The sequence below is a fragment of the Berkeleyomyces rouxiae genome (assembly GCF_048999995.1).
Source record: "Berkeleyomyces rouxiae strain 22BRR77 chromosome Unknown BrBRR77_ptg000003l, whole genome shotgun sequence".
NCBI classification, from domain to species: Eukaryota; Fungi; Ascomycota; class Sordariomycetes; order Microascales; family Ceratocystidaceae; genus Berkeleyomyces; species Berkeleyomyces rouxiae.
In genome coordinates this window covers 2,418,662-2,433,196 of record NW_027396493.1, presented here as the reverse complement: position 1 = coordinate 2,433,196, position 14,535 = coordinate 2,418,662, and the positions used below count along the sequence as shown (strand labels likewise).

Sequence of the window (14,535 nt, the reverse complement as noted above, 5' to 3'; positions counted from 1 at the left end):
CATCAGTCACAGTTACCATGAAGCTCTTCAGCCATATCGTGGGTTGTCTGCTTCTCGCGACCTCTCTATCTCAATGTATTTCGACTAGCTCGCAACAAATACCGCTTGTAGACGGGAGTGGCTCGTCCAAGACTGGGAAAAAACCTAACATTGTGTTCATTCTCGTTGATGACCAAGACAAACGACTAAATTCATTGGCATACATGCCCAGTGTCAAGAAACACTTAACAGACCAGGGAATCTTTTTCAACAACCACTTTTGCACGACAGCTATCTGCTGTCCCTCTAGGGTCTCCCTGTGGACGGGAAAGCTCGCCCACAATACCAATGTGACCGACGTGAGCCCTCCATATGGTATGTCTTAGCCTAGATACAGGACAGAAGTTTCTTCGGCAGCAGAAACTAATCAATCTACTCAGGCGGCTATCCCAAGTTCGTAACTCAGGGCTTCAATAACGCATATCTCCCAGTATGGCTCCAGAAGGCTGGGTACAACACGTACTACACGGGCAAGCTGTTCAACGCACATACCGTCCATAACTACAACTCCCCATATCCCGCAGGCTGGAATGGGTCAGACTTTCTACTCGACCCGTTCACGTACCAGTATCTTAATCCAACGTACCAGCATAACCAAGAGATGCCGCAGGGCTACGAGGGGAAACATACAACCGATATTCTTACTGAGAAGGCGTATCGACTTCTCGACGAGGCCAGCAAGCAAAACCAGCCGTTCTTCATTGGGATTGCTCCAATTGCTCCACACAGCAATGTTGACTACACCTTCCACCCAAACGGAACGCATACCGTACGTTTCACTGAGCCAATTCCTGCTACCCGCCACGAGAATCTCTTTGCCGATGTAGTGGTACCTCGCACGCCCAACTTCAACCCCGATCTACCAACTGGTGCTAGCTGGATTCGCGCTCAGCAAAAGTTGGATGATGCCAAAATTGAATACAACGACAACTTTTACCGCCAAAGACTGCGGGCTCTGCAGGGTGTTGACGAGTTAGTTAATGGGGTTTTTGAGAGACTGTCGGAAAAGGGGCTCTTGGACAATACCTACATTTTCTACACAAGTGACAACGGCTTTCACATCAGTCAGCATCGCCTACCACCTGGGAAGGAGTGTGGCTTCGAGGAGGACATTAACGTCCCCCTGATTGTGCGTGGTCCTGGTGTTCCTATCAACAAGACTGTTTCTGACTTGGTAACGACCCATATCGACCTGGCGCCTACAATACTTCGTCTGGCCCAAGCCACAGTTGATGATGACATGGAATTTGATGGAACATTTGCTCCCCTCACATCTGACCAGCTGGCTACAGCGCAGAGTTCTCGTCATGAACATGTCACTGTGGAGTTTTGGGGAGTAGGACTAGCAGAGGGGCAGCATGGCTTCAGCAACGAAGCTTATGTGGCCGCAAACAATACATACAAAGCCGTCCGGATATTGGGAAAGGATGGACAAGACTACAATCTGTACTACTCGGTTTGGTGCGACGGCTCGCGTGAGCTGTACAACCTCGCCACGGATCCATACCAGATTTTCAATCTTCTCGACTCCAGTGCCAAGTCCAAAACGCAGCAAAAGGTTGGCCGTGTGTCTATAGATAAACTGGTAACCCGTCTGGATGCTCTTCTGCTGGTGCTGAAATCTTGTCGGGGTCGCGCCTGCATCCAGCCCTGGAAGTCTCTGCACCCACAAGGAAACGTGCAGAAGCTCAGTGATGCGTTGAATTCGCGGTTTGACCAGTTCTACGCTAACCAATCCCGCGTTCGGTATAGCCACTGCGAGAGCGGATATATTGTTTCGGCAGAGGGACCTCAGTTTGAGCCAGATGGGGCGGCATGGCATGAGTGGATGTAAGAGGATGCTATACATTGTTCTACTTGTACGCTGTATGTATTATAACCCTACGTAGTTGTGTATTCACCGCCGGAGAAACTCGTGGAATTACTCATGGAGCTAATCTCGGCGTATCAAACAAACAAAAAGAGGTTGCATCCGGGTATGTGCGAGTTAATGCACCATTCATCTTCCAGCGCTAGTATTGCATCATCCGTAGTGAATAAGGCAAAACAGCCCGGCAAGTCGCCGGCAGGGGTGTATTGACTAACACCGGGAAGATAAGAGGCCTTAATGTGTAAAAGTCCTCTAGTTGCTCTCACGAAGTTCTATTTTCTCTTCGTTTCCTTGCCTTGTTCTTGTCTGTTCTTCAACCTGACGCTCTCTAGGTTGTCGGATAGTCATCTCGACGTCTTCCGCCATAGTTGTCTTCAGCCACACAGCCACACCATTATGAATGCTATTGTTAGTGAAGAAACACCACTGCTGGGCAGCCGACCAGCGGCAGAGACGACCAGGTCCATATATACACTGACATTGTCGCAAAGTTCTTCTGTGTCTGATGAAGAAAGCCAGTCACCCAGGGCCACCGCCGCCACATGTACCGGAGGTGCTCCGACTAACATCACTACTTTGAACTATCCGGCAAGGGAGACCACCGACCCACGGATCGCTCAGATCGTGATGATTATGGTTCTTGGTATGATACACCCCAGATTTGCTTGCGCATTGGATCCAAGCTGTTGACGTTTTTCTAGCCGTGTTTGTTTACAACGCAGATGGCTCGTTAGTGCTCGCAACCCACGCATCCATTGCATCCGAGTTTGACTCTTTGGAGTCATCAAGCTGGATCTTTACGGCTTTTGGGCTTGCGGGTGCTGCAACTCAAGTTACAGTGAGCCAAGCAGCTCTGGAAGTGCGAGTTTGGCGACACTAACATGGCCGTGTTATAGTTTGGAAAGCTCAGCGATATATATGGCCGGAAACGTGTGATCCTGATTTGCTACGCCGTCTTTTCTCTTGGCTGGTAAGTGAGCTTTCTTGATCTAGTACACAAGATGTTCAGGTTACTGACGTTCTGAATAGCCTCATAATGTAATGTTGTCCCCATTCACTTGTTTCTAGAACCCCCCCTTCTCTGTGTCGCTCCCCAAGTGCTCAATTGCTTTACTGACTCTCTCGTTTTAGAGGACATGCAAAGTCTATGAGCGCCATTATTCTGGGTCGTGTGATCTGCGGCTCCGTTGGCGCCGGTATGGGGCTGCTGGTCTCGATCCTGCTTACCGACTTCGTTCCAATTCGACACATTGCTTCCTGGCGGTCATACATCAACATCGCTGCCACAGCCGGGCGGTCTATTGGGGGCCCGCTCGGTGGCTGGCTTGCGGATGCTGTCGGCTGGCGGTGGTCATTTCTAGGCCAAGTTCCGTTGTTCATGCTGGCCTTTGTGCTTTGTTGGGTTTATCTGCCTGACACAGAGAGCACGGAGCTTGTTCATCCTACTGATTTTGATTCGACAAATAGTATTGAGGAAAACTCAGCCTCTCAATCTGAAGGCTTGGTAACCAGTAAAATGGATAGATTGGATATCACTGGATCTGTTCTCCTAGGCTCCGCCATTCTCGCCTTGCTTTTCCCTATACAACTGGGTGGCTCTCTTATATCTTGGGATAGCGTGTGGATTCCAACGTTACTTACCATGTCTTTGGTTCTCTTGGGTCTCTTCATCGTGTGCGAGAGCCGCTGGACGTCATATCCTTTGCTGCCTCTTGTGCTCTTTAAGAATCGAGAAGCTACAGCATCATTCCTGATAATGGGTCTTCAGACTTCAGCACAGGTCAGCTTGATGTTCTCGATTCCTATTTTCTTTCAGGTAGTTCACAGGGCTTCAAGTTCCAGGGCCGGGTTGCATCTATTTCCTGCAGTCTTTGGAAATACTATAGGTTCCATCATGTCTGGAATGATCATTCGAAGGTATGTGAGTGACTCCAGTGATACTAGGAATTTGTACACTAACCTCCATATTCATCTAACCCCTAAGAACCGGAAGATATAAACCTCTTATCTACGTAGCCATGATATCTAGCTGCCTCTGTTACACTTTGCTAATTCTAACCTGGCATGGTCCTGTTGGATGGTTCAAGTCACTTTTTGTAATGCCCGGGTATGCTCTCTCCAATTTACACCCAAGGCATTCGTAGCCCAAGATAACTAACACTCTTGTAGTGGCTTCGGCTCTGGCGTTGCACAAGGCGCCGTCTTTATTTCCCTCCAAAATGTCATTGACAAAAGCCATGTGGCTCCAGCATTATCGACTCTGTACTTATCAACAACCATTGGTCCAATCATTGGCGTAGCTGCGTCAACAGCTATTATGAAAACGGGGATCAAGTCAAAGTTGGGCAGCAGCTTAGTGAACTTTGGATATAATGATACAGAGCGAGCCTCGGTAAGATTATGAATCGTGTTCCGGCGACACAATCAGCGTTACTATGCCAATGCTAACGTGCACAAGATCATCTACAGAGCCGTGTCCAGTGTCGATTTTGTAGCCGAGGCCCGAGGTGAGTTATCCAGAGTCATTGTAGCCTCCTACATTAACGGACTGGAGTATAACCATGTATACTCACTGATGCTGGCTATGATTGGGTTTATTCTTGTTATGCTTCTACGAGACCACAGAGTATGAACGGCCAGTGATGCTATATCGTATTCCGGGTACTATTATCAGATGTCATAGAGGACGCTGAAGCTATGGCACAATATTATGCTCCCTGGACCTCGGTGTCAATTTCGCACGTAGTATCTACACTTTTCTAGACACTCGATAAATACACCATAGACCTAGCTTTACGGCCAGTAAGATGTTTACTTTTCTCGCCCTGCCTCAAAATTGTCGACCATACGACCAACTCATGTTGCCAGATCATGCAGAGTTGATGATTCCAGCTTGCGCAACAAGACATACATACAGGTACACACGCATACACTTCAACCCTGACAAGGAATGTCACCCCGAGGCCTCGTCCGAGATGCGTCCGGTGATTTGGCTCGGCGTGTCTTTGGTAGTTTTGCATTTGAGGATTATTTTGGCCCTCAGCTTGACTGCTGTCCCGGCTTACATGTACTCGCTAAATCTTGAGACGTGTCGATGTCGCAAGCCGCCCAGTTCCGATTGTCTCTTTTTGCTTCTCTCTTCGACTTGAAGCCCGAGGAGATGATACATCTACTCGGGAGGCGGTGACATCAGTTGGTAATGGCAACATCAAAAGCGGGAAAAAAACAACAACACCAGCAGTATGCGTTTGTTGTTCTCTGCCGACTGCAAAGTGCTGGCCAGGCCGCATTGCAGCCGCAGTACAACTACGGCACAGCACGACTTGGCCGGTTTTGTAGCGATCCGATCATGCGACTTGAGTCTTTTGGCCTGACCGGCGGATTCAGTATCAAGGAAGTTCCGTTGAAAGAGGATTCCGTGTCTTGGGCAGGCTTGCCGGAATCGAATGCGATGCGGTTTGAGTTGGGTAGGGGGATAGTTGGCAGGCAATGCCGCAGTTCCATGTCACCAACTTGATCCTCGGTGGCTGCCAGCTATTGTCTACATGCAACACAGAATCTCGTACACATTTCCCTTTTCAATCTCTAACTGCTCCTCAACCTACATTTGATAGCGAATGAATGCTCGTCAAATTGGCACCCGTCACCTTAGGGTGAATATCATCATGGTGCTATAAACAGGTAAATACAGGCTCGCATGTCGGGGTGCTACAGAGCCATACATCAGAATCCCCTCATCGACGCAGCAAGACGGATCTCAGGATGTTGTTTTGTTGAGTAATGGCCTGCGTGTGTCGTTTATTCTGTAGCCCAGCACCCAGCCTTCTTGCGTGTGATATGGCGTACCCCAATTCTTCGCATATCATGTAGCTAGAGGCCGCGTGCATACTTGTGCTCGCACGATACATAACATGTAGGCTTGTCTCGAGACTCTATGCCACTTCTTTCCGTAGCGAACCCAACAATTATGTAATCACCAATGAGACTGGAACAAGCTCGCTGTCCAGGACCCCGCCGTTATTGTGTGGTTTTTATGACGTAGACGTCCACAAAAAGGGCCGATGTGCGTATAAACGAGGCACGTATACACAGCAAACCTGGAACCTCAACATCATGACCTGGCATGACCGTTCGAGTCTTCTACTGCTGCGTGGACATTATGTTATGAAACTATGCGACACTGTCAATTCATACTAGCTAGTGAACTATGTTTCTATGGTTAGCTTTTCCTGTCACGAAAACTCCAATTCAAGTTCTACTTCACTACTCTATACGCCTTGCACCAATGCATGTCGGCCTCTGGATTCTGCAAAGAACCCCTCTATCAGGATCACCTGCGCATGATGCCCTGGTACTCTGTTTTTTTCTTCTTTCCTTATTTTTGAGGCTCAATGAAGGCAGGGTCGTCTTTGCTGCCCAAGGTATATTCACCAAAAGAAAAGGCAGCTTTCGGTACTCCAGCCAGTCACAATGAGCTTCCAGAAGGTTAAGTCTCTTGATATAGGCGAATTCACTATACCGCCAGGAGCCTGATTTTCTCTTCCCAGCCTCAGAGTCAACAAACATACATTGACAATAAGGCCATGTTTGGCGAATCAAATGGCGAGAAAATCACTTAAAAAGAAGAGCGTAGAAAGAAACTCCAAGCATAAAGGCGTTGCTGCCCGAATTTGCGCCATGGGTATCTCCATGGCTTTTGTTTCTTTTTCCTTCTTGTCTTCTTCCATCATGTCCATTGGGATATAGCTCGAGGGTCTCTTGCTGGTCCATGCATGGCACACCCACGAGGAGAACTGCAATCCTCGAATCCTGCACTTTTTCGAGGCCATATTTGTGAAGTTTTTTTTTTCTTTTTTATAGGGGGGGATCCTGAGACAGCCAGGTGCGGCTTATTGTTTGCTGGCTTCGGTGGCACTTCTTATGAGCAGATTGTTTGTGTGTCAGTCAGTGAGTGTTCGAATGTATGAATGCACGCTACAACGACCTAATGTTCCTCCGTGTAACAAGTCGCTCGTAATCGTCATACAAAAAGCCGGGCTGGCTTGGTGTGGCTTTTCTAACTTTGGTAACACCAGCTAGCCACTTACAAGTTGTGTGGGTGGGTTTGAATGTTTGAATAGTTAGTTAGTACTAACTACTTACCTGCTCACCTGCCCACTGCGCCGGTCTGCCCTTCACTGAACTGCCCACTATGCCCCTCATATTGCCTCCCTCTATATGTCAATCAGCCCATGTGTTTCATCCTCCCACACATGAGCTACTCCAAAGACCTGCATCCATATATGAATGAACATACATGCATACAACTCTGTATTCACATGCTTGATCACTGACACTGCAATCCAGCCGACGCAAGCTCACAGCACTGCATAAGTGAGGCTGGCTCTGTTTCCGTTTGGCAGGCTTGTCAACCGCAGGCTAACATAGCTGTTCCTAGTTGGGCTCCGGTTATGAAACAGGTACCCGCTTATTGTCTTACAAGTGATAACTAGACAATGCAATGTATTAGTACCACCACTGTTTGCATGTCGCTGGTCCCGAGATTGGCCCTGTCCCGGGCATTCAACGACCAGTTATACATAGCTGTATAGTGCTTGTATGTGGATGTACATACATTCTGTAAAGACAGATCACACGTTCTCCAATATAGTCCCTACTTGCATTGCATTGCATATGTATGTATACTTTGCCTGGACAAGTATGTACACAAGTACATGATTCCGCAAAGGCCAATTAGAAGCTGAAAAGAAGCCATGTATAGCTTGCCGCAGCTCGGCAGCCCAGGACATGCTACCATTAGTATGGCAGCATGTCTGAATACTAAGCATTCACCAGAGACAGCTTGCAGAGCTGTTTCATGTTTCTCGCATCATCAATACAGAGCAACAGTAGATTATATAGTTACCTGAGACCATGCCTTGTTTATGCACACTTTGTGGTAGCCACGTCTCATACATTGCCATCAGCACCGGCACTAGCACTACACAGCCGACCACGGTCGTGGACGGTATTTAGTGTCTTCGATAGTTCCGGGCATAACGGTGCATTGGCCTATCCGCGGTAAAGGGGAACGCGGGCTACGAGGAATCAATGCAACATCAATCTTCGTCAGCCATAGTCCCGCACTTGCTGGCTAGTGGCCGCAGCCATGCAGTAGCTCCATGGCGCATATCCCAGTCTGATACCGGGCGATTGTATGGTAGATATGTACAAGCAAAGGCCATGCAAATAACTATAACAATGTAGCTACATATAGTTGACCAACTAGTACAAGTGGTATTTGCAGTCGCTCGTTTGGTCGGCAGGCTCCCGGATGAACTCGACTGCCGGCAGCAACGGCATCTCGTCCTTGGCGGGGCTTTTTGCTCTAGCACCTTTCTTTTTCTCCTGGTACAAAGTCCCTCGGCTCCGCCCACCACGTCACGACGGCGTTTCATCACGTAATGAGGTTGCTCGAGGTATTATACAGTACGCATTTTTATTCGACAGTGTAGCTACTTGTAATTGCAAGTGTAACTCCATAGTCGTACATTGGTAGATACTTCCGTGGTTCCGTTCTCCTCTATGACATGGTATGTAAGCCGGCTTAGTAAGTGTTAGGCCGTCCCCCGGGGCCTGCCCGGGCTACACGCTTCTTATCTGCTCCTCTCCCCCTTGATTTGTAGGCAAAGAATGGCAACAGGAGAAGCAGCCATGCATATGCGCAAGGCAATCGCAGTGCGGGAAGCGTCTGCCGTAGCGACCCGTCTTATCCATGCCGTTCACAATATCAACTTGCTTGCACAAGTCTTTATAACCAACCAGTTATATATGGCTAGTTCCATAAACATGCATATTTGCTTGTACACATCATCAATTATCCCATGCTGGAACTTGATTTAATTATGCAGGTGTTTTATGCCCGCAGATGCACAGGAGTTCGTAGGGTAACAAAAGCGTCTTTTGTTTGGCTTGCTCAAAATAGACACCTGGTTTGCTTACAGAGCCCATTGTGGCCTCCTCTCAAAGGGGGCCCCGAGAGACCCTCTTCTTGCATGCTATCGTATGATGACACGAGCATCTGTAACTGCTGGTACGGTATCAAGAGAGAGAAGAAGAAAAGAAGATCAAAAGAGCAGTCTGGTCTCCATACTCGCTATACCAGTGTCTTCTATTTACAGCGCCACGCCAGCAACTACATGCCCATCCAAAGAGGAGCCCACCATGCCACGGACTATCCGTAAACCTGGACTCGGACTCTCTTTGACCCATGGCCATACATATAGGCAGATTACCGAATGCCGAGCGCCATTTCATCATCAACAAGACCTGGAGATGAAGTCTCGGGCGATAACTTGGACCGCCGGCCAGAGTTTGCTCCTGCTCATTCCAATTCTCCGTCATGGCACACGCAAACGGCAATGTATAATTAACTTGACATCTTGGAACAACAATTCTCCGTAGGAGGGGGGACAAAGCCGCCGGCTCCAGGGTCTGCAGACCAGACTCAAGGGTTCTTGAAACCCAAGACCAGGTCAAAGGAAACAAAGGCGGGTCTGTTAGATTGAACAGGGGTGAGAGGGGCAATTTCGGCACTGGCTTGCAATGCTGTGGATGGCATGGAAGGATGATCGAATAGCGGTAGAAGAAGCTTCTTTCTGCCGTTCTATTACATGCCATCATCAGATGTGGGCAACAAGTACCAGTATGTATAGATGCCTATTGCAATGCCGGCCTTTTGTTCTCTCTTCATTTCCTGCAAGTTAATGCACATATGTAGATGTGCTTTTATAGAGCCGATCATGATGAGTTTGGTTCATAAGGTGTTTGGGTGTTTGGTGGAGAGTTTCCAGCTTCTTCTCAGCAAGCCCTGAAAAGCCTCTCGATCCATGTCCATGTCGACCCTGCAGAGAGAACCAGCCAGAAGGTGGGAGAAGATGTGAAAGGCCACTTGTTGCTAAACAAAGCTGCATCACGTACCCCTGTCGCAATATGCCATCGTAGGTGTGTCTAGCCGTGCTTTTTTTTTTCTTTTTTCTTTTTGGGCTGGGACATGGACTTTGCTGACCGCCTTCGCGACACCGCCAAATGCTGTTTGTGCACAGCAATAAAACAAAAGCACGGGGGTTTTTGTTCGTGGTTCACCGACATCTGCTTCTGGTATCCATTGCATCCATTTCACTTTGGATGGATCCTCGTGGCCAGGCCACTAACATTATCGGGCCCTACCGCCACAGTTCTACGGCGAACACGTCTATAGCTGGTTTGACTGTCAGGTGTTCAAGCCAGTTATTGACCAGTCTCGGGCATCAAAGTGGCTAGGGATAATGCAGGCTTGTAAATGGCAAAATCCGAGCATGTGGCCTAGTATTGAAAAATGCGTAGTTAGTTGTTGCGTATAACAAGACACAGAGATATAATTCGTCTATAGACTGACGGACTGCATCTCCTGGTGCAGACTTTGAATCCAAGCCCAGGCCCTCCCGCTTCGGGCACACAGACCTGCAAACAATGAGATCTGTGTTTTTCCACTAGTTCATGCGGTCTAGACCGCAAGACAAAGACAATGAGCAAAAGCCAGCACCTGGAGTCGGCGGCAGCGTCAAAGGGCGGGCTGACCCCCAGGAACGGCAAAAGAGCAGTAGCCAGCTTGCACCGAGCATCCCGATTTAGGTCTGACCTTGCAGCTCAAATATGCAGCCACGCTCAAAAGACAGAAGCGCATGCGCACTGCGTGCACACCCAAATGAACAAGCACATTGGTACATGAATATCTGTGCCTGTTTCCAGCCACTAGGTTGCAACAGGCCTAAAGCGACAGGCCCGGCTCCGCTGAGCTGCATGCTGCTAGGCTCGCGAGCTGCAGAAGCGAGAGATCAAGACAGGAAGACAGGAACCGGGGGGCCTGTCTGGGAGAAGGAGCCCGCAAGCCCGTTGCGGTAGGCCAGCCAGCACGCCAGCTGCTATTGTTGCTGCTGCTGCTGCGATCAATACGGAGAAGAGACTCTGGGCGGGGCCGCTTGTCTCTGTTCGGCGGTAGGGAGAGTGGTACAAGGTGCGCAAGCGAAAGGGAAAGGAAGCGAGCAAGATGCAAGGCGGAGAGCAGAGGGGCATGTCAAGCCCAAAGCTGCTTGCTCGGAGAGAAGGCGGGGGCGGAGGGGGGGGGGAGAAAGAAAAAAAAAGATGGTGGCAAGTAGAGGACTGGCTTGATGGACAGAGCTAGGAGGCCTGTCTCGCGATTCTATACATACGTCTGAGAAAGCCCTATCAGAATTATGGGGTGCACATTCTCTGGAGTGGTTTTTGTTGCCATGGCGAAGTTGTATTGTCTGATGACTCCTGCATGAAGCCTGAAAACTGTGTACGCAAGGCATTCGTCCTTGTCCATGTGGTGGTTTAACCCTAGACTCGTGGACGAAGGCAACTCAATCGGGTTGGCTGCGATCTATGCCAGCCCACGTGATGCGGGGTGAGGTGCTTTGACAGCAAGAAGGGGAAAAATGGGACGATTCGTATCATGTCCAGGCACTCGGGACATGAACAGGGTCTTCCATGTTTACATATTTGCACACGCTTTCTGTGGGTTTCTCTGTTCTTCTTTTGGTGTGCTATGTGTAAACTTTTCCCCCCCTTTTTGACTGGAAAAAAGGTCGTGCCCAGTGTCATAGTATATTCTGCCCGAAAGGGTAACCGCCCCACTATGTGGGGCGCTGTCGGAACAACTATACTCCTATGTGGAGCCTTGCGCCACATGGGATAGGGAAATTGGAGATCAGAGCAACGCTATGTAGAACTTAACCCTCAATACATACTATGCGCATATTACCTCATGACACCCAGTGCCATTCCAAGAAAGATTTTTTCATGCTTATTAAGCACAATTTCTTTTTTTCATCACTTCAAGCTGACTTAACTTGACTATATTTATCGTCTACCAAAATCACTAAGATCACACGACGCCACTTCAAGCTGAGAACTCTGCAAACAAATAAAAGTTCAATAAAGGCTGCCGCGTTTCGCCGTCCTCCACCATCAAAAAGTCATCCTCCCTTCTTCGGAGTTTTGGCGTATATTTAAACTTGGCAGTGGAGCTACGAGCACATCGTCACAGCAGCTCCGAGCTTGGGTGCGAGTTGCGTCTGGGAAAAGGGAAAAGAGGAGAATGGTGGGCATGTTCAAGGAAATGCGGACGGGGATATCGTCAGCCGACATTGACACATGTATAACTACGCACAACTACTTTTGTACTGTGCATTGAGCATGTAGTTAATCATGTAAATACATACATTCATACATCCATAGTTAAGCTGGTTAGCATCATCCAACTAACTGGTGTTGGTGTTTGTCGTAGTTCCATCAGCCCAAGACTGCTTCACCAATTCTCGTCGGCACGGATTCCGTAACTTTGCCGTCTTTTGCTCCTTCGCAACAAGTCCGATCGCCACCAGTGTAGCCAAGAAGCTACTAGGCCAGTGACTCGCCTCTTCTCCATCCATACTTTGCTTGCTTGTGGTAGGTTTCCCTCATTCGGGCGTCGTCTCCCCACAAGATGGAATTTGCTAGCTCCTTGGGCTGTGGTGGTCCCCTGTTTAGCTTCATCCGCCAGATCGAAGGCCAGCCGAAGCTACTGGAATATTACAAGGCACCAGAGGCAGAGGTAAAGGACGGTGGAAAGCGGTGCCGTGTTTCGTCTTTGATGTTTGTGTTTATGTAAATGGAGATGGAGGCTGAGCTAGCTCCTGCTAGAAACCGAGAGCAGCCCATCCCAACGGATTGGTATTATAAAAGTCTTCTTTTCTTACTCATATGTGTTTGGCTTGGAGTCGCACGATTGGTAATTTTTTTTTTAATTTTTTTCCAGCGCACGGAGATATTTAACTACCGAACCAAAGTCTTGCCAGGAAACGTACGAAAGGAAGTAAACGATTGCGAGAAAAAGAAGAACAAAAAAAAGGCGGTTCAGGGGTACATGTCGGAAGAAGCCAAAACGACAAAGGAAAAAAAAACTCTGCCCCGGTGTCAATCTCGCGGAAGCTGGCCCAGCCAAGATTCCAGTCCAGCCCGCCTTGATGCCTGCTGCTAATATTATTGTCGACACACGAACATACGCAAGCTCTGCCAGTAATTTCATGTGACGATGAATGTGTGAGTGGCTTGATTGGGAAAGGTGGATTGGACCAGCCAAGGGTGGGTGAGCGAGCCACTGACATACGATCTCGTCTTGCCTCGTCTCGTCTCTTGTCTGCAGGTTGGATCACCAATCCGCCGATGAAAAGGAAACCTACGACAAAGAGCCCACAAGGCAGCCAATAGGAAGCTCTCCCGGTCCAGATCTCCCCTCTTCCTGCTGTCTTGATGCCGGTCTTGCCTTGCGTTGAACAATGCCAACCAGGAAAAACAAGACACACGGCCAGCCTGCACCAGCACAAATACGTACAACAAGACTCCCTCACAATTGGCCAACAGCCAGGACACCACTGTAAGGAGAGCCGGGCCCGAATCCCGCCCCAGCCTGGCCAAGGGCAAAGGCCAAAGGCCCAGGCACACTACAGACAGCCCCTCCCACTCTCACTCTTGAACCGGTCCCATTGAGCGTGGCCGGAAGGCGGGTATAACAACACAAGGGACCAGGCCCAGGGGGACAAGGGCTTTGTCAGTGCACCTTGTTCTCACCTCACCGCCTCCGGCTGGCATGCTACTAAGGTTTTTGAGAGACGTTGACCGCCTTCACGACGTGGCTTTTTTCTCGGGTCTTTGCTCGTCTATTTCATTACGTGATATAGGGAAGCCTGGCGATGTTCAAGGGAACAATGGCGGGATGGGGGCCAAGAAGAATAAGAAGAAGCAGACAAGGGAAGCAAGAAACCGCCAACATTAGCCAACAGGCCCAGCCCAATCTACAGAATAGGAGCAGCCGGTTTGGTTGGTCCTCGTCCTGGTCCTGGACTAAAGCCCATGGAAGCTGGTTGCAACGCGAGATTCACATCGACGGTGTTCATGCATGAAGCAAATCAAAGAAAAGGATTGCGCCATTGTCGCTTCGGTCTGTGCTACAGCTACAAAATCCCAAATAATTGTGTGCCTGTAAGCTGGTACCTTTCTTGTCCGCGGAGATTTCTTTTTCAACTTTTTCTTTTTACATAAAGTTTCCCTAGTCTATAGGGAGACTGGGGGGCAAGGAGGGGAGGGGAGGGGCACGAATTGCTTCTTTTTTGCGCCCTTCATTCCGGCATATTTGGCTGTCCGAAGCGCCACTGACAATTTACAAGCGTTTATTAACGATATGAAAAATTTTCCCCAAGTTTTTGTTTTTTTTTTCTTCTCCACCACGTCTTTGATGTTTAGGCAAAATACACCATCAAGAACAAGCTGTGTTTCGAGTGCTGGCCAAACTAACGGAAAAAAAGCTGTTAGTCACTGCAACCAAGCTTTTGAGCCAATCCCGACGCTCGCCACAGCCTTGTGCCATTGACAAGCGCCCGCGGATGGTGACGCAGAAGAGAACAAAGGAAGCGAATAACGAAAGGGAAAGAGAAAAGACGGCAAAACAAGGTTGGCCGCCGTTAGTAGCGCAGCACCCACTTGCTAGCTAACTGCTTCGAGTCTTAGTGCTGGAACGTGCTGCGAGTCAGTTCTACTAGCGCTGG

General features: G+C 48.9%; 1 protein-coding gene across 1 annotated transcript; it reads left to right on the top strand.

Moving 5' to 3' along the window:
- Positions 1–17: 17 nt before the first annotated feature.
- Positions 18–1,873, top strand: BROUX77_003856 (uncharacterized protein; the record flags this gene model as incomplete). The annotated part of the gene is made up of 2 exons (XM_073748553.1): positions 18–354; positions 420–1,873. 2 exons carry the CDS (start codon positions 18–20, stop codon positions 1,871–1,873), a joined length of 1,791 nt encoding a protein of 596 aa, XP_073606281.1.
- Between the last annotated feature and the right edge of the window lie 12,662 nt (positions 1,874–14,535).